Below are 25,733 nucleotides of genomic sequence, written 5' to 3'. Positions count from 1 at the left end.
AAAACACCTTATGGACCACGATACATCGTGCCATTACATTTTTTTTTTTTTTGGGATGAGATTTAGATAGAGGACATTTATAAAACAAAAGAATAAATAAGGCAATGCAAGAGAAATACACGGAAGCCAAGAGGCGGTTGAAGATTGAGCCTATCTTGGGGAAACAAAGACATGTTTGTTTTGGTTTGAAGGTTCCTTAAAGGAGTCCATAGGGCATTTTCCTTTGTCAAGAATTGGTTTAACGTAGGAAAACTATAAATATTTGAAAGAGAGTTGAAAAATGTGATGTAAAACCAATAAGAGGGTAACTCAAAGTATGTTAATAGAAGTTATCAATACCTGGGGGCGAGCAGGTCGTTGAGGAGTAGGTGGCTGAAGGTAGAGTCCATCTTGAACTGGAACATAAATATTGTTTTTCTTGTTCGAAGGATCCTTATAAGGGTCTATTGGACGTTTGCCCTTATCTATGGGATCCTGTAGAAACAAATAGAAATAGATACTCAATAAAACCTACAGAAACAAACATAAAAAGATAGGTGGGGATAACATACCATTGAAAGTCGAATCTACAATGAAAAAGGGTGCCTAAAAAAAAGACAAAGCAAAGAGTGATTATTTTGCATGTAAAGGTAGTAGTACTTAATTTTAACGTATAAAAAAATTAGGTGGCAATAAATAAAACAAAAGGGATTTAAAAAGTAGAGGGTAGGATCTTCGGTAGTAAACCACGAAAGCGAAGGATTATTTCAAATGTAAAGGTAGTAGTAGGGTTTAGCATGTAAACAAATAAAAATTAGGTGGCAGTAAATAAACAAAAGGGATTAAAAAAATTAGGCGGTAGTAAACCACCTAATTTAAAAAAAAAACGAAAAACAATGATGAAAAAAAAATCGTTGATTTAGTTACATGCTTTAATTTTAACTAAAAGGGAGAGGTAAGACTTGGCACTTAATTCATTTGGGTGAACTCCCAATTCTCTTGAAGTAATTTACAATGGATGGAATTGTGAACCTCCGTGAGCATGACAAACAGATGATCCTTCTTGCGACTATCCATATTCTCTCTTATTTATTTTGTGAAACAATGACAGAGGAAGTCGATTATGTTGTAGTACCTAGTACCCAATATCCCTTAGTATATTTTCTTATCAATTCTATCGTCCCCGACCAACTAATTAATTGCGGTTTACTTGCGACTTAACACGATCTTCATTTCTTGAATATCCATCACAAAGTGCCGCACCTACTACCCACCAAGTACTCCCGCCCTTCCAAATATCTATCTAATGGCTTCAACACACTGCTCTCGAGTCTCAAACTGTCAGGGCCTTTTTACTGTCTCTCGAGTCTCAAATATCCTTCTTTCAACTGTCTCTCGAGTCTCAAACTGTCCTTCTGGGTTGGAGTGAGAGATGCAACTTTGGATTGATCAGCAGGCTTAACATCCCTAAATTATGATCTAAATCTGCTCCACTCAACAATCTCAGTTAGCGTCTGTGTGCCAAACAATCGTTGATCTAAATCTTTTCCACTCAACAATCTCGGATAGCTGCTGGGTGCCAAAGGACACATTTATACCATTGATCCACATATTTTCCACTAAACCTTGGATATCGAGGTTAAATTAACCATTCATCCTTGTAACCCGCTTACAATAAATCTAAGTGGACTACTTAGAACAACAAGATATAGGATATGAAGCTGAATTTTAATATTCAGAAAGATCCAAACCAGAAAAATCAAATTATACTCACTAAATTCAGGAAGATAAAGACTTTTATTGAACAATTCCTTTATTATATATACCGTCAAAATACTACACCTATTAGTGTTCTAGAAAACGGCCTATTAGTGTTATTATTAAAAACGGCCTATTTATGTGTCCGAACATTCTTGGATTGCTTGTTTTAGTGTTATAGGATTAAGTTATTTAATTACATTCTTGGATTGTTTATCCATTTATATATACCGCCAAAATACTACACCTATCTTCCCTGAATATTAATGTGTCTTATTATTAATTAATGTGTTCCATCTATTAAAACGGCCTATTAATGTGTCTGAACATTGTTTTAAAACGGCCTATCAATGTCCGAACATTAAAAACGGCCTATCAATGGTATAAATGTTATCTATAATGAAGCTATTAATGTAAGCTATTAACACCTTGGCTCCAATGTCCAACGTTGATAACATAAGCTATTAAAACGCCTATCAAGATATTAATGTGTCTAACATTGCTTTTGAACTTCAACACACTTGATAGCGTAAGCAACAGATGACCACCACTTAAGCAAATAAAATGTTAGAATCATCGAAAAGCAACAAAAATTTCAAATTGTTTGGCTCCAAGAACCAACCAACTTGAACAATTCATAATACAACCAAACCGAATTGTTCAAACACAGCCCATATATGATTACATTGTCCAAAAAGAACCAAAGATGATTTTAGAAGAATTAGGACGGAAAAAAAAGATAACTTAAATAGGGACAAAACAAAAGAAGAAATTACCGATGATAAGACTCAAATTCTAATCTCGAACAATACATATCAATCAATCGAAATTATTGTAACATGAGCTAGAAAATAAAACAACTACATAACATGAACTAATGTGCATTTAGCCTTAAGGGTCTCTTTGTCCTTCATACCCAAGAGTGGGATTCGAACCCGTAATGGGATGATAAGGAAGTGAGGGAGAGTTGGGATAGCGGGCATTGTTGGAATTGGTGGTAGGTCCGGGTTTGGGTGCAAGATTGGATCCGGGTTTAGAATTGGGCGAGGGTTGAATATTGTATTCGGAGGTACAAGAAGGGAACATCACCGCTCCCCGTAGTAGGAACGTATTCAAGCGATGGTAGCGGAGATGGAGTGGCTTCAAGTTTGTTATTTGCATTTAACAAAAAATCGCCACACATGAGTAAGCATTGCAATGAAACAATAAGCACAACAATGTGTCTGCCGAAATAAAACAACAGATGTAAAGAGTCCAAACCGACATCGCAAAACAAAGATGCCCGGTTAAGACAAGATCAAAGATCACCAAGCAGAGCAAACAATAATAATAATAATTATTATTATTATAATAATAATAAAAAGGGTCAACAGATGTAGTGCCAATAGTTCAAGTACGCTACCTTGAGGAGTTCTAAAGTGCGTATCTCGAGTCGATGTCATAATCAGTTTGTTGAGAAGCTTTTCTGCAAGCATAACACGATATTCATTAACGAAATCCTTTTTGAGCCAATTATGCCAACAATCATCCCAAGTATGTCAATTTTCCTTCTATTCCCTGCTACTTTCAATGGGTCACCTCTTTTATTAGTTCCCAAAATTGCAAAAATTGAATTCAAGTAAAGAAATTAGCAATGTTAAAGAACTATAAATGGAAGCCATGGATCTTAAATTAAAGTTAAGAATATAATATATATTGATGTTTTGTTTGAAGATGAGGAAAAGATCCATATAGATCCATTGTTTAGGGCGTAAGGAAGCATCTTCTTTGGGATTGGTTCGCTATTTTGTTTCTACACAACTTTTTCGTTTTTAAACAATAGAATCATCAGGTTGGACGAGCTAAACACCATGTTTTTATTTGAAATTATGAATATTTTTAAATTACCAACTACCAATTTATTTAATAGGAAAACGAATTTGAAACACGTTGAGCATTGTTTCTTGATGCCACTTGCATATTATATACTTGATTAAAAATAGATAGTACCTTCTTCGATCACATGCTTGCATTTTATTAATTATTTTAAATTCAAGTCTCGCCATAAATGTTTTGGTACGAATGTACGATCGAGAAAATGAATGCGTTCATAGCGGCTGGCTCCACTGAGCAACACTGTTTTTATTAAATTCCTTTGCTGTTGGGTCCAATGGTAGTTGCACTTTGTATATGTAAAACCGGATGCAAACCCACGTGCTATTTCATCTGGCGCACAATGAAATTACTAAAAAAAAAAAAAAAAATTAAGTTGGGGTGAGGACACATGTTATACTGAGCCATTTCAACTGGCACAAAATGATCTCTCTATCTCTCAAATTATTCTTTATATATAGAGATTAAAATTGAATTGAGAGATAAAAACCACTAAATTTGTTTTTGTGGGACAAAGAGCCATTGGACTCAGCCTTATTGAGGCTACTAAGTCAAGCCCAATGTTGTACTTGAGATGACAGCATGCTTTGTTTGCATAAGCAACTTGCAACTTGCAACTTGTAGTTTGCATAAGTCAAGCCCATATGTCGCTATAAGTAAGTAACAATTACTAGCTATTTATTTGTTGCTATATATAAAATGATTTTTTATTTATGCAAACGATTCATGATTTCTACGCTCAATATAGAATTGACAAGTTGTTTGTCTATGAAAACAATGAATAATTCATGTCGTATCTAACATTTATTTTTAGAGTCTCTTAGTTTTATTAATTTATTTTTATCACTGCGCGCCTCACATCAGTAACGCGTGTGCCGCGTCTTGCGCCTACACTGATCAATTAATGATACCGTACCTTTGTCTTCCTCTTGTATCTAATTTTGGCTATGTGATAATGGGATCTTCTTTTTCATTTTCTCCCCTTAAACTTCCCGTTTTCGCTATTTTAAAGAAAACAAAGAAAATGGTAATTTTGTTATTGCAAAAAGGATAATTACACTAACCCACCCATTGATTGTTTTCAAAGAGACAAATTCCAGTAAACCTAATGTGGGAACTAGCTAGTATTGAAATCCTAATTATACCGTTAATTAATTACAATTGGGATCTCAAATAATCCAAGAACATCCTAATTTTAGACTATTCCAAAATATTGATCCAATACACTTGATCACTCTATTATTTCCCTCTACGTTTTGGTTCTCTGGGTTTGGAACTTTTGACACAACATCTCGAAGTCTTGCTAATTGTGCTTTAATCTCTCTCGAATCAGGAGTTTTATCGGTTATTATTCTTGTTGGAGGAATCCATTCAATGCGTTCCTCCAAATAACCAGTTTTAATGAGAAATTCTAAGGCAAATCTCACTCTCTCTTCAAACTCTTCAGGTGGACTCTTGTTCAAATTTTTAAAGATAGCAGTTGGGAGTTGAATGAGGGCAATGCCCCACAAAAAATTTCTCTAAGGAAGCATATAGTTGTTGAACAGGGAAACAACTTTAGAGATCCAAGTAGTTTATGATTAGACCAACTTGAGATGTCATAGCACCAGGATACAATTTTTCCCTCAATTTTGTGATGATGTTTATTGCACGGGCCACATTGGGATCCAAATCAGAAGCAAATTGAGCATCTGTCTGAAGTCACTGGGAAGCATGCAACTAAAGCCACCCTGAACCCACAAAGTTTTTGCGTATGCAATTTTTTTGTTATTTTATGAATTTTTGGGTTGTAGTGTTTCGTAGATGAAAAAAACGGTTTCCTTGGCTTCGCGAAATACATTCAGTATACTTTCACAAACGTTAGGAATGGAAGCTTGAGCAAATTTTATGAGGAGTGCAATTGAAAGAGAACACACTTCAAGACGATTGTGAGCTTGGTATTAAATCGCCATGGGATGCACATTTGGAGAAGGGTGTACATTTGGAGACGGGTGTTTATTTGAAAGATAACACAATAGATGATTTAGTGACTCACTATGAAAAACCTCCTTCAATATGATTATATCATCCACTCCTTTTCGCACTATATACTCACTAGCTGCAATTACACCTTCATGAGGAAGATCCTCAAAATATTCCAGTAGATCCTTTCGGTATCCACCAAAAAAGTAACGCACCAGCACTGATGGGAAGTTGTGAACACAATCAACAACTGAACTAGCAAGATCACCCACATGATTAGAGTTGCAAAAAACTTCCTTATTCTAAGCCGACCCCTTTCCCAATGTTTTATTCATTTGTCTCTCTTCATCATCATCCAGGAAAGATACAATTATCTCTTCGAATTCCTTCCGGCTAAACAATGTTAGCTATCTAAAGACAATTGCGAAAGTTCCTACAATGATAGTGAGAATCTGGGCGATAACTATTAATATCATAGACCACTTATAATTAGAAATCCCACCACAGAACTTCTTCTGCTTGAAAATTAGGGATCTAAATGTAGCTTGTAAAACAATGACTAAACATGTTAGGCAAACTGTGCCAATGGAGGCATTGATTGGGTGGATGCTTATATTGAATTGTGGATCAAAGCAATAAGCATACAAGTAACACAACTTCAATTGTATACAAATGTTGACAGCTTCAGTAAACACAAATATGGTCAATGCCCACAAATTTGTAGAACATTCAGACTCACTATTAACACCAAGTGAAGGCACTAGAAAACCCATAGAGATGATATAAATGCAGTTCCAGTGAGTTTCGAAAGTTAATCTTTGGGACTAGGCATACTGGTTGTTAAATCGAAGGGAAGTTTAGTTGCTATACCAAGCAGAGTGAGTGTAAGGGAATTGAGTTGTAAGGGAATTGAGTTGGAATGACTTATAGGGAAGCCATCGCTTGATAGTAAAAGAATTGAGTTTGAATGATTTAGAGCATCTTTAGGAGAGCAATTCAACCAACAAAACACCAAATTTTTTAACCAAACCAAAAAAACACCAACCATTTTTAGGAGAAACATCAAATATTCAAAACCGCGCCACTGAAGCCCATTTTTTAGAAGCCCAAACCCATGCGGTTTTCGCAAAACCGCGTGCTATAATATTTTAACCCCTGCGTGGCTCTCTTCATTATTTTTCATATTCTCTCTAATCCTAAACTCATCTCCTTAGCAAAAAAAATAATAATAAAAAAAAAACTACCAAAACTCTTGACAATTTTTCAATGGATCATTCATCTTTTTCTGATTCATCGAGCTTGAGCTCTTCAAATGATAACTTTGCAATTAAACGTTATAAAAAATTAGTGACTATTGCTCTACCTTTGGTCCGACATCATATGATCGAGTTTATTGCGTCAGCAAGAAGCAGAGTCTTCTTATAAACCACATGGTGGTTCGAAGAAAGAAAGAAAATGTAAGAATCATCAGTACGAGGCCACACTGGCTCATGTAAATACTAACTACTTCGGCGCAAATTCTATATTTCATGACCACGACTTCCGACGCCGATTTCGTATGGGTGAGTCATTGTTTACTCGTATTTTCAATCATCTTAACCATAATGTACCATATTTTCAACAAAAAGTTAATAATGCGGGTAAGTTTGGGATTCACCCAAAAATCAAAGTAATTGCTGGATTACGAATGCTTACTTATGGGTCTCCAACTGATCTAGTAGATGACATGTTACATGTTGCTGAGCTAACTGTTCATGAATGCATGCGCTATTTCTGTGATGGAATTATTAAAAATTTTGGAGGTGAATACTTGCGCAAACCCAATGCTGTAGATATTCAGCATTTACTTGAAGAGTTTGAGCAACGCGGATGGCCTGGAATGCTAGGAAGCATTGATTGCATGCACTGGCAATGGAAGAATTTCCCATCCGCGTGGCAAGAGTCTCACACTGGTCATGTGCATAAACCAACAATGATTCTGGAGGCGGTTGCTTCTCGTGACACGTGGATTTGACATTCTTTTTTTGGAATAGCGGGTTCTCACAATGATCTTATTGTGCTTGACCGCTCACCAATATTTGATGATATAGTCAATGATGAAGCTATTCCTTGTAACTACATTGTGAATGAGCATCATTATGATATGGGCTATTACTTGGCTGACGGTATATATCCTAATTATGCCATCTTGATTCAAACAATTTCTAAGCTGACTGTTGCACAAGACAAATATTTTGCAAAGAAGCAAGAAGCTGTTAGAAAAGACATAGAGCGGGCATTTGGTATATTGCAGTCGCATTGGGCTATTTTAGCTAATCCGTGTAGGTTATGGTATTTGGAGACCATGGCTACTGTTATGAGGGCTTGCATCATTTTACACAATATGATTGTGGAAGATGAACGCGAAACGGATATCCCACAGTATATTCCTGATTATGAAATGCCAAGTAGAGAAGGTGCATCTTAAGATGAACGCCACTTTGTTCAATCTCGTTGGGCATCTGGCATCGAGAGGGTTCGTTCAAAAGTTGTTCATGATAGATTGAAGAATGACTTGGTTGAGCATTTGTGGAGTAGGCGTGGGTAGCGTTGATTTCTATTTTTATTTGGACTTTGTGTTTATTTATCGTTTCAATTTCTATGTATTTGTGTTCAAAGTTTATTTCTATGTATTTGTGGTTTTATGAAAGGATTTGTGTATATGAGAATTTTGAAAATACAAAGTAGACTTTGCCGAATTTTTTTTAGAATGATAAAAAGTATCAACTTTAAATTAAGGTAACTCAAATTAAAAGAAAATATTTAATTAAAGTACATTCTAATTAAAATCAAAATACAAACTCAAATTAAAGTACGTTATAAATTAAAAGACACAAGTAGGAAGTAAAACATTTAAACTATGCACTACTTTGACTACTACTAGTGATATTGCCAAGTCGATTATTCATTTTTTGTAAAATTTCTGCCTTTTTGAGTTGCCAAATTTCGTCTTCGGGTAATCCTTCTAATTTCATTCTTAGTATTTTAGCATCATTTTCATTTTCTCGAACTCGGAGCGCATCTTTCTTCAATTGAAATTTTTCTTTTTGGATTTGGAGTTTCCAATCCATTGCATTTTTCTTCAATTCAAGTTTTTCTTTTTGGAGTTGAGCTTCCAATTCATTGCCTTCTTTGGTGGTTTTAGAAAGTTCCACAAGAAAATCATCAAGTTTCTTAGCGGATTCCTCCGTTTTAGAATCACATTATTCTTTCTCTTTTTGCCTTCTTCTCTTTTCTTCTTTCTTTCCAAGAGGGCTATCCTCAAGCCCCTCAACTTAGTGTGAATCATAATCCATTGCTTGAGTTGTCGCAGTTGATATTGGAACTAATGAACCTCCTTCCCCACTGTTTGACTTCGACTTTTTGGTGGGTCGCAATTCATTTCTCAATTGTAGCCTCTTCCATTTGGGTAAGTCGATCTTTCACCATAGTATAACATTGCATCTACTTCCAAACCCCATTATGCATCCTATATGCAATTATTGCTTCATCAACCTACCAATTAAAAAAACAGAAAAATTAGAATTGAAAAATTTATTTGTGAATCAAAATAACAAATAAAAAGTAAATACTTACAATCATATTGTCATTATAGCCACTTGGAGGAGATGCTTGAATTTTAGAAAGAATAGCATGAAACTTGTTGATATTAGCTTGAATGAGTGTCTAACGGTGTTTCATGCCTGTGAAATTGCGTTCGGTCACTCTTCCTAAATTTGCGTAAAATGCATTTAGAATTCTACTCCAAAATTTGTTTGACTTTTGCTCATTTCCTACTACACCATCTTGACTAACTTGTAGCCAACTATTGGTGAGAGCAACATCTTCTTCTTGTATCCATAAATCCCCTCTAGATTCTGTTTGACTAGTTATTGTGGTTTAGAGTAGAAAGTAGAAAATAGAAGTGAGTGTAAAACCTATTGTGTGAGTGCTTCAATTTATAGTGAAAGAAAAACATAACCGTTTTTTGCCCGTTTTTTACTTTAGAGCATGCGGTGTTGTTAAAACCACGCCATAAAAGCTTAAAGTCTAGCCCAAGCCCATACGGTGTTAGAAAAATCGCGCGGTTTTTCAATACCGCGAGAGAGATTTGATGCAACACCAAACCAAACACTAAATTTTGGTTGATTTAGTGTTTGGTTTGGTTTTTTTTTTTATATTTTTATCAATATGTATCTCTCTTGAAAATGAAAAAACACCAAATTTAATGTTTGATGCTAGATGCTAGATGCTAGAAAAGTATTTCACCTAAAGATGCTCTTTACAAGAAAGCCATCCCTTGATATCCCAAAATCCACATTTACAAGAAAGCCATCCCAAAATCCCTTGATAACTAAATTTGAGTTAATTATGGAGCATATTACTTGATTTAGAATTCAATTATAACATTCACATGGCCCGATGACTGATGGCCATTACATAATTTTGAATTAAGCATCTCTAAGCTATATTATACAAATTGATCTACAACTTCTGACTGACAGTGTCACGCACTCTTGTTGTAAAGTTAAAGAATATATAGGATGGCTTACTATGGGTTACCAAACAAAATAACAGACTTCAAAATTGTGAATCTACCACAAGGAATCCTTAAACAGTTAAACTTGTCGCATTTTCTATTAAGAGGGGTTCTGTTAAGTCTCTAGCAAATAGCAATGTACCAAAATCGGAACGGCTACTGGTCGTTCTTTTGGTCTTTGTTTCTGAACAATTGACTCTTATAGTATTATGAAAATCGATTGTTCGTAGTTTGATTAGGATATCGTGCACATGTTTTAAAAATTCTTGTAATTATTTACTTAAAGAAACAAAATTTAAAAAATTGGAACTGTAAGATTGTACGTTCCATCACACTATTAGAAAATGGCTAAAAGATATGTGTAGGCTATGCCCTCACATCTCGAAATCACAAGGGGGTGCGTGTGTATTGTCAAGAAATGTACTGATCAACGGCCCTCACTTCCTTTAGGGACAGCTCTTGTGAGAAAATAGATATGTACATTGAAAAGATGTCCTGTTAGGGGACTTGGACTTGATTCCTGTTAGACAATAGTATTATTCTTTTTTTGTTCACACCTAACAAACTGTTAATTTTATAATCAGTACAATCTAATGGGGCTTGGACGCATTTCTCTAGTATTGTTCTTCCGTTAACTTCCAACAAACTATTAGTTTTTTTGGGTAATTTCTCAAATAGACTATTATAATGTCAATTCCTTCTCAATTAGACCACGCCCATACATTTTAACTTTTCAAAGGTTTTTTTTACTGTTTTGCCTTTAGTTGTATTTTGAGACAAACCGACGTGGAACTGGTACACTCTCTGACCTACCTGGTACACGCAATCTCTGAGTGTATTTAGTGATTGTGACTGACTACAACGAATTAGCCATTCGATTACCCTAGTGATACGTGTCGCCGATATTATTTGGATAAAAATATAAATGAAGTAGCTAGTCGAATATATTATGTAGCAATTGTTATAACTACTATCAGCAACATTATTTATACTCATTACTTATTTTTGTTTCACATTATTTGGATAAAAATATAAATGAAGTAGTCGAAGCTAAGTTGGATATATTATGTAGCAATTGTTATAACTACTATCAGCAACATTATTTATACTCATTACTTATTTTTGTTTCACAAAAATGGGAATAGTACCATAATATGAACCTCGATATTTGGTCCAACCTTCAAAAATTTAGACAAATATCCACTTTTGTTTAAGGTTTTCTTGGTTTTTTCTTTTTCCATCCTGTTTGAAATGGAGGAAAACATCACACATTCACATAAAAAAGGTAGGTTTTGTTTTAACTTATCATTTAAAAACTTATCTATCTCGTCTTGGATGTTAGGCTGTAGAGTTTGGTTTGTTGGGTTTTGTTTCAATGTAGTGTTGAGGTTCTATCGTTATTTTCAAGTAAATATTATAGCTTTTAATGGTTCTCGGGTTTCCATATTGATTCTTTCGTTGTTGTTAAGGTTTTTTTAGAATATTATTGTCATAAAAGTGTAATAGTATTAAATGTGTTAACTTTTATACTGTATTCAATGTGAGAACTCTTACAGGTGCTTCCTTTGATGTTCTTATTCATTATGATGGTGAGATGAAAGCAGACAAACATGAAGTGATGAAGTATGTCGAAGGTTAGGTGAAATTGAAAGTGTGTGATCGTGAAATTGAGAGTGTGTGATGTCGACATTTCTTATGAAAGATTCATTAGTCTTGTGGAAGCTATAAGTTCGAGTAGGTAGCCGAGTTTCTCTTTGCGGTACCTGATGAACAAGTGTCTTTGTCGAATCGACGAACAAACTGACTATGGTAACATGATTACGAGACAGAAGAAGAACCCGACCAAAGCTATGCTAGTTTGGGTTATCAAGGAAGCGTGTGTTGTAACACCACCTTCTCAAGGACTACGAAGAGCTACAACATCTACTCCCGGTGCACCGAGTATGAAAAAGAAAAAAGTAGTTGTCACACCCAAATTTCCAGAAAATTAAAAATAGGGAATTATCCACACCCTATTCCATCTTCTGAAAATCCAGGATGAAACAAAACCCTAATAACTCATTAACAACCACGATATTAAAATATGAGATCAAATTAAAACCAAACGAACAACTCTTATTGTACAAATTCAAAAATTTACTAAACCACTCTATTACATCTGTTTCAAATCAAGACTTTATACTTCATAAAACTTATACCAGTAAGACTCTAAAAGCGAATCCCAATCAAGCGTCTTCATCCGCTGCATTCCACCATCTATGTTCCCAAGAACACACCCACATTCGTTGTAAAACAAAGCAAACATGGGACCTTGAAGAAATTGAATTTCTTTGGTATAAAATAGACTAACAACAAAATATATATAATAATCTTTCAAATTAATAAATATAACATTACCAACCATTTCAACTTGGAAGACAATATAGTTCCATTTTCCAAAACGGCGTGTAGTTTCTTCTCAAGTAAGATTTCATCCCCAATATACAAATTCCAATAATCTCATATAACAGTACTCATCATTCTCAATTTTCAAAATAACTCACAACATAAATACCACTTACATTCCATTTATTAAATGCACATCTGATAACCTAATTAAATATGAGTTTGGTATACCTTATCTTTAAGCCAACACGTCGTCTTAGGGTAGGATATTTACGTCCCTGCAGAAAAGATTAATAGATCCTACCCTCCTGCAAAACAGAGTTAGACATGACAATAAAATGATTTATCTCAGCCAGTCAAATTTCCATTCATAACCAAACCTCATTTAAGACATTTAAGTCTAATTGATATAACTCCTGGAGTTCTTGGTTCGTTCCCCAAGATATTCGGGAAAACTACTTATCATACCATCTATATCAAGGGTAGTCATTCACATGACATCATTACGTCATAAAGTTTCCAAGTGCATAACTATATATCTTAGACTATTACAAGTCATTAATGTTTTCATAATAACATATCACTTTAGAGTCATTCCACAATCACAGAAAAGATCACAAACATTCAATAATATTATTCCCAGTCACACTTCACATCCATAACCTCACACAAACCACCTCTATATTTCTTTGTAAGAAAGCATATACATCATAATACATAAATATTCATAGGCACTAACTCACTCATACGTAAAATCAATATTTTACTTTGCTTATTAATTATCTTGTTGACTCATTTATAAACAGACTCAACCCAACTTTTAGTTCCTACTCCACGATTTGCACTCCACACATTTGCCAAATCACACATACACGTGTGCCTCTATCCCACCGAGTATCACTATATCACAGCCATCTCTGGGCTTTCCATACACATAATCACAACCTCTTTGGCCATAAAATCTCAGGTCATTCATGGTACATTCAATGAATACCTTGGGTCATTCCCGCCACATTCAAGGAATACCCATCATAACACTAACGGGCCATTCATGGCACATTCAATGAATGCCCTAAGTCATTCCCGCCACATTCAAGGAATACCCAAACCTACATTTTCGTACATTCAAGGAATACGACTAACCCGCAAGGCGAATACCTTAGTTCCTCTCTAGGGCAGTTCAAACTATTAGGTCATTCATGGCACATTCAATGAATACCTGGGTCATTCATGACACATTCAATGAATACACATCTATCACATGACATCACAAATCATAATATCTCATTACCAAATCCTGAGGCGTGGAGAGTTCTAAAGATGTGGGCGACACATTAAAACATTATTATCATTTATAATTATACTAGCATTACTCATGTCAAAACAGACCATATATGTATAGAGTCATTTTCGCACGTCAAGGCAAATCAAACACTTAAATATCATTGAATGTAAACAGACTTATAATCAAACAAATATAATTTACATAACCACACTTATATACACAATATCGTAAACAAATAGTTTATTAGCCCAAATTCAAGTCCACACACACTAATGTCCAAAACAGATCCACATATACTAAAGTTCATATTCATATACAACTTCTATCTCACACATATATATTTATGTAGTCTCAAAACAACAGTAATTTCTAACACAATCACATAGTTATCACACAAACTAATATATATATTATAGATATAGTATAGTGTAGTGTAGTGGTTGCACTTTTGCTCAAAACTGCCTACGTATCCAAATCTTTCAAGATTGGAATCAAGCATTCGTAGTTCTTACCAGCCACATAGTCAATGCTATAGTTTTTCCTACATTCATCCAAATGACATATAACTTAAATATTTAGAAACTAGGGTATGTAGACATATTTTTTCATGTAGAACTCGAAGTCCCAACCTCAGCCCATCTAGAAGAAAACTTAAATTGAAAATGGTGAAAATCCTAATTTTTCAGCAAACTAGATTTTTGACGGACTATCTTCCGAATGACACAACTCTTTCCACAGGTGTCTAAATGCATCGAGGCTTTTTGCGTTGAAAAGCTCACACACAGAACTTACTTTCTTATGTTTTACAAAAAAACCCAATTTCATTCTAAATGTGCCAAAACTAGGCTCGAACACAGTGCGCAGAAACTGATTTCTGACGCACTGTTTTCTGCCAGTCAAACTTCCAAACATCATAATTAATTCCACAGGTCTCAGAATGCAATGAGGCCAATTGGAATAGAAATCAGACTTCCAAATCTTACTTTTTCATGTTTTCATAAAAATCTAATTCAAACTCTAACTAAATTAAAACTGAACTTGAACACAGTACGTAGAAACTGATTTCTGACGCACTATTTTCTGTCAACCAAACTTCCAGACATCATATCTACAACCACAGACCTAGGAATGCAACAAGGCCAATTGGGTTGGAAAGAAGACTCAGAAAACTCACTCTCTCATGTTTTGTCCAGAGTTTGAATCTGAACCTAACTATGTGAAAACGTGATTCGAAAACAGGCACAGATCCGGATTTCTGCAGTCAGAAAATTCTGACGTGCCAACTTCCAAACACCGTAACCATATGCGAAAACCTCAGAATACGTCGAGGTCAATTGGGTTGAAAAGCAGACTTCCAGACCTTACTTTTTCGTGTTTTAAAAAAAAACTATTTCAAACTCTAACTAAACTAAAATTGAGCTCGAAATCAGACCAGCGCTAAGCTTATACTTTCTAACATCTAGAAGAGAATATCTAACGTATTGCAAGTCAATTGGTATAAGGGTTTAATACCGACTGTACCATCTAGATCGACCCATCAACATATATATATCAAAAAGATAACTTGCGACAGTAGCTAAACTCATTCAAAACAATAGAACCCAATTATCTCATATAAGTGTATAACAGTTCAAGGTAATAAGAAGGATGCATATCACCAGCTTTGTGTCAGGTAATACCTTCTTGCATCTCATTAAGCTAAGCAAATTATTTAAATAATACTCTGTAGCATTGTTTTGCTGAACAAAATCTTCATGTCACTTTTTTGGGGCACAAGTAAGTATTATAAAACAATAAGAGAGGCACAACACAAAAATTTAATTGATCTTAGAGTTACACCTTGACTCTACGTTTGTATGTTTTATAAGACTGAAACATAAAAATTCATGCTATTCACCTTCCAATCATTTGAACTTATAGCATATTATGAGAAAACATGATTTTCTCCTGATGTAGTGAAAGCTAGATTCACCAGGAAAAAGGATGACTAGATTATTTGTTTTGTTCCTTTCTATAATACTTTAATTTTATATCCCTTTCAACTCATTATGTTTTGATTCATATGCTGCAACTAGCTTATAGATTGTGTAACAAGAATGGGATTATTTCTAAATTTTAAATTCCAAGATTTTGAGAACAAAAGCTGTCTAACCGCTTGAACTCAATTAGACATCACAGACAAAGCAAACAGCCACACCCACGAGACAAATTTACTTGGCTCTAGAATTTTGAGAGGAAAATATTTAATGCACTAAGGAAAACCATTAATAAATCAATTATATATATATATATAAGAAAAAGTTTTAGACTACTCACCGATATCACAAAACTTGAGATTGTATCTACTAGAGAAAACTGGAAAAACCGTCGCGCCAATACTCCTTAGCTTCTTCATTCTTCCTCCAACTTTTATCTCTGTCTCTCTCACTCAAGCACTCTCCCGCAGTAAACACTCTTCTTCTTTTTTTCTTGTACGTCTCTCTCTCTGTTTTTCTTTTCTATTTCAAAAACCCCAAAAAAACCAACAAAAAGGGAGAGTTTGGTTGTAACCAAACCCCTCTAACTCTCCCACGTTTTTATCTTATCTTATTTTATCTTTATCATTTTCTTTTCTTTTTAATATTATTATATATATTTTTTAAAACCCTAATAAATAGGGAAAACAAAGAAAATAAACGGGGTGTTATAGTAGCTATTCAATTGTTTAAAGAACAGATCCCTACAAGTGTTTCCCAGAGAGAAGCCATGAATGAAAATATTTCATATGAATAGAAAGAGATTCCTACAGGGCCTTCTCCGCGAAAACAAACTTTTTTGAAAGAAAAAATGTTAGCTCATACGAAAACCTGTGCCAAACCATTATAGCTTGTGGACGAAGCAATAGGTTCGTAATTCTATTTGTTTATATTGTATTTAGTGATAGTAAAGGACATGCTTGTTGATAGTTATGAACTGAATGTTCTTTTGACCATGTTATGCTCACCAGATAATCCCCTTGAGCAACAGACAACTGGTGTTCATCAAGTGGAACATGATGAGATTCATGAAGTTGCTGAACCTCACAGCTTGTCGACATTCAAAAAGATCATGATAGGTGAGAGTTGGACCACATGTGCTTAAGGAACATACTGTTGATAATGGTATGTGTACTTACTGAGTGTTGGTTGAAACATAGATTTTTGGCCTGAGGAAGTGTCAACTGAAGCGGGAAGTTCACCGAAAACCTTTTCAGGTAGAATAGAAGCAACTATACTTCCTAATTTGTTTGAAGGTACGTGGTTTCTATGTTTCAAGTATCATATAGTCTTTTTGCTGATATATTCTTCACTAATATATTGCAGCGAAATCCAATGCGGACTTTGGTGAAACTGGTGTTGGAGATCTTGATCAACCTGATTATGATGACTTTGATAGCCAAAATCCGTATGGAGATGCAGTGGTCGTTCCTGACGAATATAGAATTGCCACCAATAGAACTATTGATGAGATTGTGGGTGATGGATATGAAATTGAAATACTACATGATGTTGAAATAGAAGAAGAAGATGTGGTAGTATTGGATGGACCTGTTGATGATGAAGGTGTCATAGGGCAAGAAGGAGTCATGGATGATAATGATGATAGTGAAGTCCAGGTATTGGATGGAGATGATGATGATCGATGGTCTACTCCGAACCATGGTGAAGGGGGGCAAGAAGGAGTCATGGATGATGATGATGATGATGATAGTGAAGTCCAGGTATTGGATGGAGATGATGGTGATCGATGGTCTACTCCAAACCATGGTGAAGGGGGGCAAGAAGGAGTCATGGATGATGATGATGATAGTGAAGTCCAGGTATTGGATGGAGATGATGGTGATCGATGGTCTACTCCAAACCGTGGTGAAGAATTTTTTGGGGGCACGCCTATGACAATTACTAAGAATGGCGAAGGACAACAAAGTCAATTTGATTTTGATTTGGAAGGAATGGTTGATGCTGTGGTAGTTTCACCTATTGACCTGAAATCCGAAGACTTACATCAAGGATGTCAGAATCTCGACTCTTCCCATAGTCCGAAGTCCCCTGAAGGTACTGGTTTGGATGTTACTCCTGCTCATTTGCAAGTGAAGTTTATCCCTCCTAAATTTGGACAACACTACCCTACTCGAGATGATCTCATCAAAGACGTGAAGTCGTATGCAATAGCAAACATGTTTGATTTGTGTCGTGCAAGTACTGCTCCTGAAAGGGTGGTGATGAAGTGTAAGGCTGTTGGATGTACATTTCATATGTATGCAAAACCGGCCACTGGTTCTGATATATGGTTATTATAACCTTGATAGAGGCACACACTTGTCCACAAGATGAAGCTGTTGCAACTAATCGACAAGCAAATGCTAAGTGGGTCTCAGAAGTTATTAAGTCGAAACTGAAGGACAACGTGGAATTGTGTCCAAGACAGTTGTAGCTGGAGGTGAAGAACTCACACCATACCAAAATATCTTATAAAGTTACATGGAAAGCCAAAGAAATTGTAATGCAGAAGGTATCAGACTTTAAACAATCAGCAAGTACTGAGTGGATATGTAGCAACAGATAACTTACGTTGGTTTGCCTTATTTTCGTGTAGATAAGGGGAATCTTCTCTCAGTCGTACCAAATGTTGCCAAATTACTGCAAAGATCTTAAAAGGGTTGATCCAGATTGTTACACCGAGCTATTGACGTCGTCATCTCCTGAGCACAGGTTTGAACGCATTTTCTTGTGTTATGGGGTAACTGTCAGTGTTTACAAAAGATGTCTCCATAAGTTGATTATGATTGATGGGACATTCATGAAAGGTAGATACAAGTCAGTTATCCTCACCGCTCTAGCTGCTGATAGTGACAGCCACGTTTTCCCAATTGCAGTTGTCATAGTCCCGTAAGAAAATAATGAACATTGGGATTGGTTTCTCGAAAAGTTGAGAGACCATGTTGTTGGGACTGAGGAGAAATTTGTGCTTATGTCTGATAGGCATCAAAACATTCTTCAAGCCGTGCCTAAAATCCTTCCTAATGCTACACATTGCTTTTGTGCACAATATATCTCAAACAATGTCAGTAAGGAAGACACAAAAGGAGGGTGAAGAGAGCGGCTAAAACTTATGAAAAAGCTGATTTTGTTAGAATCCTGAGTCACATATCCTGTAACGATCCGAAGAGGTACGCAAAACTTGTTAAGATTCCGAAAGAGTCATGGTCCTGTGCATTTGCTCCAATGAGAAGGTTTGGTATTTGCTTTACAAATCACATTGAGAGCTGGAACAAGATGATACTGCCAGATCGAGCGTGCAATGCCTGTTACATCTCTTCTAAACAAAATTCAGTTGAACATAATCAAACACTTCTATGACTATAGGCTGATGGTTTCAAAGCTTAAGAGCAAACTTACCAAATGTACAGAGGATGTGATTGTCAGTTCAAGATATGTTAGTCGTCTGTTCACAGCTTCGAGGGCAACTGAGTATGTTTACTCTATTGTAAGTATAGATCGTACTGACACTGTAGACCTATTCAACAAGACATGTACTTGTGGTTTCTTCCAAAAAATTGATCTTCCTTGTAGTCATGCTATGAAGGCAATCGATGACAGTAAATTCTCTGTATATGACTATGATGGACACTTATCGAGAAAAGTGGAAACCAATAAGAGGTAAAGAACAATAGGTTTGGGTTTTTGATGGAATCATGGTCAAACCACCCCTAGATGAGGTCATGCCTGGCAGGCCAATGAAGAAAAGAAAGCGATCTAAAGGAGAGGGGGTTCCAGTGCAAAAAAGAAGGTGTTCTCGTTGTGGTGGTCTTGGACACAACATGGCAACATGCACAAAGGCCACTAATGATGCAGAATGGATTGATTTTTCAGCTGGAGTTCCACTAGATTTTGAATATGAAGAGTTTATATGATTATGGGTTGTAATAGGTAGGTAGAATGCAAGACAATGTCAGCTATTTTGGTTACTTGAAAATTACCAGGTCCAGTTACATACATCTTTTTGTGGGTTCATAATGTTCTATGTACTGACATGTTATTGTAATATTAATATCAGGAACAAGTACATATATATGAACTTAATCTCTAATAATAGATAACTTCTTAAGAAATTCGCTCACATTTTGAACATTGCCTTTGATATTCATTTTAACTGGACCATCAATGGTGACCATCAAGTGGTCATCCTCAACAGGTCCTTTTCCAAGTGCACTTCCAATAGGTTGTTTATCCTTGGTCTCTCTACCTGCTAGATTAATCCATCTAAAACCTTTGCACCATTCACCATTCGCCATTTGCCTGCATGAGAGATACCGTCTCCCCAGACTGTATTTCTTTTTACTGACTGCATACCGCATATTTGTGGCGAAGTATCTTGGACACTTATTAATATTTTCCCATGAACAATTGATTTTCCAATGGCCAATTGATCCGCACCCAAAATAATTGTCTGTTGATCATGCTTGCTGAATCCACAGTTGCCTTATTACTGTTAGAACCTTCACCTTCTCCTTCTCCCCCACCCATTTTGTTGGACACATAAAATAGAAATAGAAATGAAATACAAGTCTGAGTGACTACTAATATAACAACATTTTCCCGCCTAAAAATTTTCCCACCCAAAGTTCCAGCCCAAAAGGTTTCCCGCCAATATGGTCATATTGTGTGTTAAATATTTGTTTCAACGATCATACTACATTGAAGTTACCATCAGCAATTGCCTACCAAGGTAGACAAAACAAAATAATATAATTGGTGACATAAGATTCCACACAAAACATAGCCATATACGAAGAAAGATCAATATAGCAAAGTAAGATCCTACATAAACGTTAAATATATCCTCACAGCTAAACACATATAATGTCAAACCATGTGACACATGAACAGCCAAACTCCCATGAAGATACTATCAGCAACTTACGGGAGTTACAAAATTGAAACAAAATAACAAACTTTGACTGTAGGAGTTTAACAAAATTTCAACATGTTGATAATTTATGGTCTGTGTCACTTGTTTCCATGCGCCTAAATTGCCTCTACGCCATGGTGGGTAGCTGTTTCTTCTCTGGCATCCATCAAACGCTTCTCTAATTCCTATTGTCGGCTTTTACAAACATTGTCTGGGTTCAATCCACAGCTAATGATATCCATTCCAATCCTCTTCCGCATTCAATGGGTTTGCATATCAATTTTGTTAACTTGGTCAGGCAATCCAGAAAAGCTACGCAAAATAGCCCACAACTGTTCCCATCAGGTTGTTTGGTCACAGGCACAAACTCACGAGTCCAAGAAGTGTTCATATCATGATCTGAAGATGGATCATCACACTTGATCACATAAGCAAGACATGACTCCAATGCTAGTTGCTCAATACCAACACTCTTACCACCAAGAGAATCATGTGTAGATTTTCCCCTCAGAATAATTGTATACCTCAAGAATCCAGTGACAATGTTGTACTTGAAGTGGAATGATAATACCTTTGCCCTTGGTTGACTTTGCTTGATGTATAATTCTTCCTTTAAAAGTGTCTAGGTGCTCTATAACGACTTCAAAAGAACAATAAGATAAACTTTCTAGTCTCTGCTCAGGTGATGATGCTCTAAAACTTGGCTCTTTATTTAAGCTTCTTCTGGAAGGTTTCATATTCTCTCATCATGAATTTCTACATCAACAAAGTCATCAGTCATGAATTAATGAATGCACATTGTCTAGAAATTGTTCAACAAAACATCAACAAATGAGAGATAACTTACAGCAAAGTAGACATCCTGAACGACAGTATATGAGTCTTTTTCTAGAATAGCATTATCCTTACAATGTTAGGTGTACCACCTGGACAACAGCTGCACATATATGCTCATAACCTACAAATCACATAAACTAATTAATTAGGGAATCTAATATACATGTGACTTGTGTACTTACCTCATAGTTAGTGTATGAAGCCATGGTGGTTGTGTACTTACCTCACCATCCACCCATTGTCTTCCATGCAGTGAATGAAAACTATGCACTGAGATGGACTGGTTATATCCAAACACTCTCACATCCAGAGAGCTATATGCATCTTGTTTCCTTTTATACAGCTGCCAATAATACTGGAGTATGTTCAACTCACCTTTGGTTGTGGTTTTCATGATAAAGATTGAAGACAAAGCCTCCTTGATCAACTTATCACATTCCTTTCCAAGTGTTTCTTGCCATGACCAACCCTTCTTCCCTTCTCTTTGTTTCTTAGTTCTTTTGCTTGTCTCTTCAGTTTTTTTTTTTTCATGTGAGCCTCCATTTGAGTCTCAATCTTGACCACATCAGGAACCACCATATCATCCTCCACAACACCATCATCATCATCCACATCATTTTCATGTTTGGACTGCTCAGCAATAGTTTCATCATCATCCACATCATTATCATGTTTGACTGCTCAGCAACAGTTTCATGTTGATAGTCCACAACATATTCATCAGTTGTTCCTCTGGTAGGTGACAAAGTTGGCAACACGGTTATGTCACCAGTGGCATAAAGCAAAGCAGAGAAATGGACCTTATCCATTTCATTGTTAAGGAGTGCCTCAACATTATCTTCATGAAAGTCTATGGCTATAGCCTCAGGAGTAACAACATCTGAGATAGCATTGGGCATTGTTTGTTGTAAAGGAGTAACAACTATGACCAATTGTCCAGAAGGCAATGGTGTAACATCCTCTGCAATAGTCAGTTGATTATTCTCCTTGGAAAGCAATGGTGTAAAATCATAATCATCTTGATCATCATTGAAAGGTGCATTGGAAGGCTCCTGAACCACGTCCTCATGTAGATCTTGTTGACTATCAACTTCAAAATCCCCTCCAGTCTTGGGCATCTCTTCACTAATCTCTCTTAAAATATTAGCTGCAAATCTCTCACCTGCAGTTTCTTCTGCATCATTTTCATCTTTTAACTCATGTGCACGAATAAGATTTTTTCTTCTTTTTGGTTTCTTTGCTTCCTTCTTAATCTCTAATCCTTTTGTTTTCCAAGTTATTTTACATATGTTGCGAATCTTTCTGGTTTTGGTAGCCTGTACCGCTACTTTTTTACTTGATCTTAATGGTTGGACTCTCACTTAGCTTGCTCCCTGGTCACTGATTTCCCCCCTTTTCTTTACCATTCTAAACTCTGAATGGATTTTGCCATCTTGGACGACTTCAATGTGAGTTCCATCTTCCAATGGTCTTTTTCTTTTCCCCGTAGTCTCAGCAAAAAGATCAAATGAAACTTTCTTAGAAGATGATGACTTCTTCACAGCTGTTGAATCCATAACTTATTTCTTAACTGATTTAACCTTCTTCTGAGCAGACTTTGTACTAGGTTCTTGGACAACAACATCAGCAATGGGAGACCTTGAATTCGTTCCCATTGTTCTCTTTGATCTTGAATCCATAACTTCTTTCTCAACTGATTTCTTCTGAGCAAACTTTGTACTAGGTTCTTAGACAACAGCATCAGCAATGGGAGACCTTGAATTCGTTTCCCTTGTTCTCTTTGATCTCGGTCCCTTCATAACCCCCTCAGATGAACCTTCACCTACAGTACCTACTTTCCTCGCAGTTTGAATTTTTTTTTGCGTTATTGTCTCCATACCTGCCCTTATTTCACTCTTGATCATCTTCCTAACCACCATAACCTCCTCACTTACCTGCATTGCAAAGGTAATATCCACATTTAAACATTTAAAGATATATATAAATAAATTGTATTTGCTGATATACAAAGTTATGCAGCATATCATATGAGTACTAAATATATAAGACAATTAATACTACAGAATTGTTGATATATCAACTTGAGGAACATATTAGTAAATCGTCCAACATATAGAGTAGAGTTTTACACTTACAAAGCCTTTGAGCAATTCAGCATGTCTCTCAAGCATTTCATTATTACTGTAGGGCTCTAAAACTGATGCAGCACTTTGGGTGCCCTGTTGCTGCAAAGCCTCCTTGATTACATCTTCTTTACTTTCATCTTTACCAATATCTAAAGTGTCAAAAGCTACAACCTGACCCTTCAAAGGCTGGAGTTTTTTCTTCCAAGTTTGGAGATGTAAGTTCTTGGAAGGCAACTCTTCCCAGTCAAGTATTCTTGGGAATCTACCTTCCACTACCCTACGATCCCCAAGAGATGGGATGTGAAGGTATGCCCAAACATCGAAGCATATCACACAACCATAAACTGCATATAAATCCCTTAATTTGTGCTATAACATTTTCGTAAATATCATCTAGCTAGACAGTACTCCAACATCTCAAACAAAGGAGTGCCCCATGGAAACTTATCAAAAGCAACTAAATCCTCTGCAAGATTAATAAACCTTCCATCTATAGTCCTAGCAGATCCAGGAATAACAACTTGAAGCAACACATACAACCTATTGAGCCTAAAGATATCAGTTTTATCATCCTTAATTACCACTGGATTTTGCCATTTGTAGAGCTACTAATATTTCTTTCTCACCAGCTATAGTTCCTTTAAAAAACCGCGAACGAAAATCAGATGATTTCTTCTTCACGTCTGTTGTGTAGAATGAGTTTGCTACATGTTTCACACTGAGACCCATAATCAAAGCAACATCTCTCTTTTTAAACACCAAATCTTTCTTACCGATCCGGTAACAAAGTCTACCAACTTTGTGCACAGAAATGGCACAAACAAGTGTAGTTGTTGTGTGCATATTTCTTTGGATTTGCATAAAACTCCCAAAACAAGATTTTTGAAAATCCTCTTTTTCTTCCTCACTAAAAGCATCGAACAATTTGTGCATTTTATCTAGTGACATTCGACAAGTCAAATTCAGCTTCCTCATTTCTCTAACAAGTAACAAGTAAACTCAAACTTTCGAATTTGGACAATTTTAATGAAAGGCAATAACAGTTAGGCTTTCGAATTTGACTGTTTTTTTCATAATTTCGTATTTCATCTGAAATAGAAACTTTCCCCCCTCAATTCATGTAATTAATTGGGGTTCGATATATATTGAGATGATTGACACGTGACACTCAACAACCTTAATAAATTTTCGGTAATTTTTGGGGAAACATGTCCTAATTTCTTTCCCGCCAAAATACACTTATCAATGCAACCATTATAGACTTGTGATAGACATACTTTATTTCTTACATTATCAGCAATTAAATTTCATTCATTATTCCAGTATTTTTCTGTTATTTTATGTGTCAAACTTAATTCACTCACACAATTAATTGCATTTAGACTATTTCACTTCCAATATACGTTAGATTTATAGACAAGTATGAACCATTAAATTTTCTACCGACCCATTGATTTTCCCATTATTTTTTTTATTTTAACACTGTTGAGACTTTTTTTTTTATGGGCAAAATAAGAAGCCCACGAGGACTGTGGAGACTACATTCACCGTATCTAACATACTCTTCTCTGTAAAAGGTAACCAAATACCTTCAACATAACAACATGTCTCTAAATAATTTGTTCCTGTTAATTTTAGTAGTTTTAATGCCACCTCCAGCCATCCCAAATTATGACACCCCTCCTACAACCGACTATTCCGACGAAGAGAACTCGGACAAATGGGATACCTACTCTACTGACGATTACACAGATGAAGAAGAAGACGAAGATGACTGCCTTCAGGATCCCTACTATGCTAGAGATATTCCTATGAAGAAGAAGAATAAGGACAATGATGAGGAGTACGATGACGAGGAGGACGACGATGATGGGGGTGCTGATGATGAACAGGACGAAGACGATGATGATGAAGAAGACTGATTTTGTCTTGTCTTATTTTGTTGTTTAGGTTTTATTTTCGTTAGTTATGTTCTCTGTTCTTATGTTGTTTTGTTTTACCCTTGTTTTCTTCTGCACTTGTTGATACATTTTGCACTATA

The 25,733-nt window shown here is 35.8% G+C and overlaps 1 protein-coding gene and 2 long non-coding RNA genes across 3 annotated transcripts; 1 reads left to right on the top strand and 2 right to left on the bottom strand.

Moving 5' to 3' along the window:
• Positions 1-339: 339 nt before the first annotated feature.
• On the bottom strand, positions 340-3,166 carry LOC147521707 (uncharacterized). Its single transcript, XR_015194389.1, has 3 exons — positions 3,140-3,166; positions 552-585; positions 340-474 (listed from the first exon to the last, which is right to left on the bottom strand). It is a non-coding gene; the product is annotated as an uncharacterized LOC147521707 (long non-coding RNA).
• Positions 3,167-7,258: 4,092 nt separating this feature from the next.
• Positions 7,259-7,585, top strand: LOC147521706 (uncharacterized). Its single transcript, XM_086566202.1, has one exon. The coding sequence runs from the start codon at positions 7,259-7,261 to the stop codon at positions 7,583-7,585; it is 327 nt and encodes a 108-aa protein (XP_086422328.1).
• Positions 7,586-12,213: 4,628 nt separating this feature from the next.
• LOC147521705 (uncharacterized) lies at positions 12,214-16,240 on the bottom strand. Its single transcript, XR_015198435.1, has 2 exons — positions 16,116-16,240; positions 12,214-12,385 (listed from the first exon to the last, which is right to left on the bottom strand). It is a non-coding gene; the product is annotated as an uncharacterized LOC147521705 (long non-coding RNA).
• Between the last annotated feature and the right edge of the window lie 9,493 nt (positions 16,241-25,733).

This window comes from Coptis chinensis, chromosome 1 (genome assembly GCF_015680905.1).
Source record: "Coptis chinensis isolate HL-2020 chromosome 1, ASM1568090v1, whole genome shotgun sequence".
NCBI lineage: Eukaryota > Viridiplantae > Streptophyta > Magnoliopsida > Ranunculales > Ranunculaceae > Coptis > Coptis chinensis.
The sequence above is the reverse complement of the archived record's forward strand: the minus strand, read 5'-3'. Positions and strand labels throughout refer to the sequence as shown.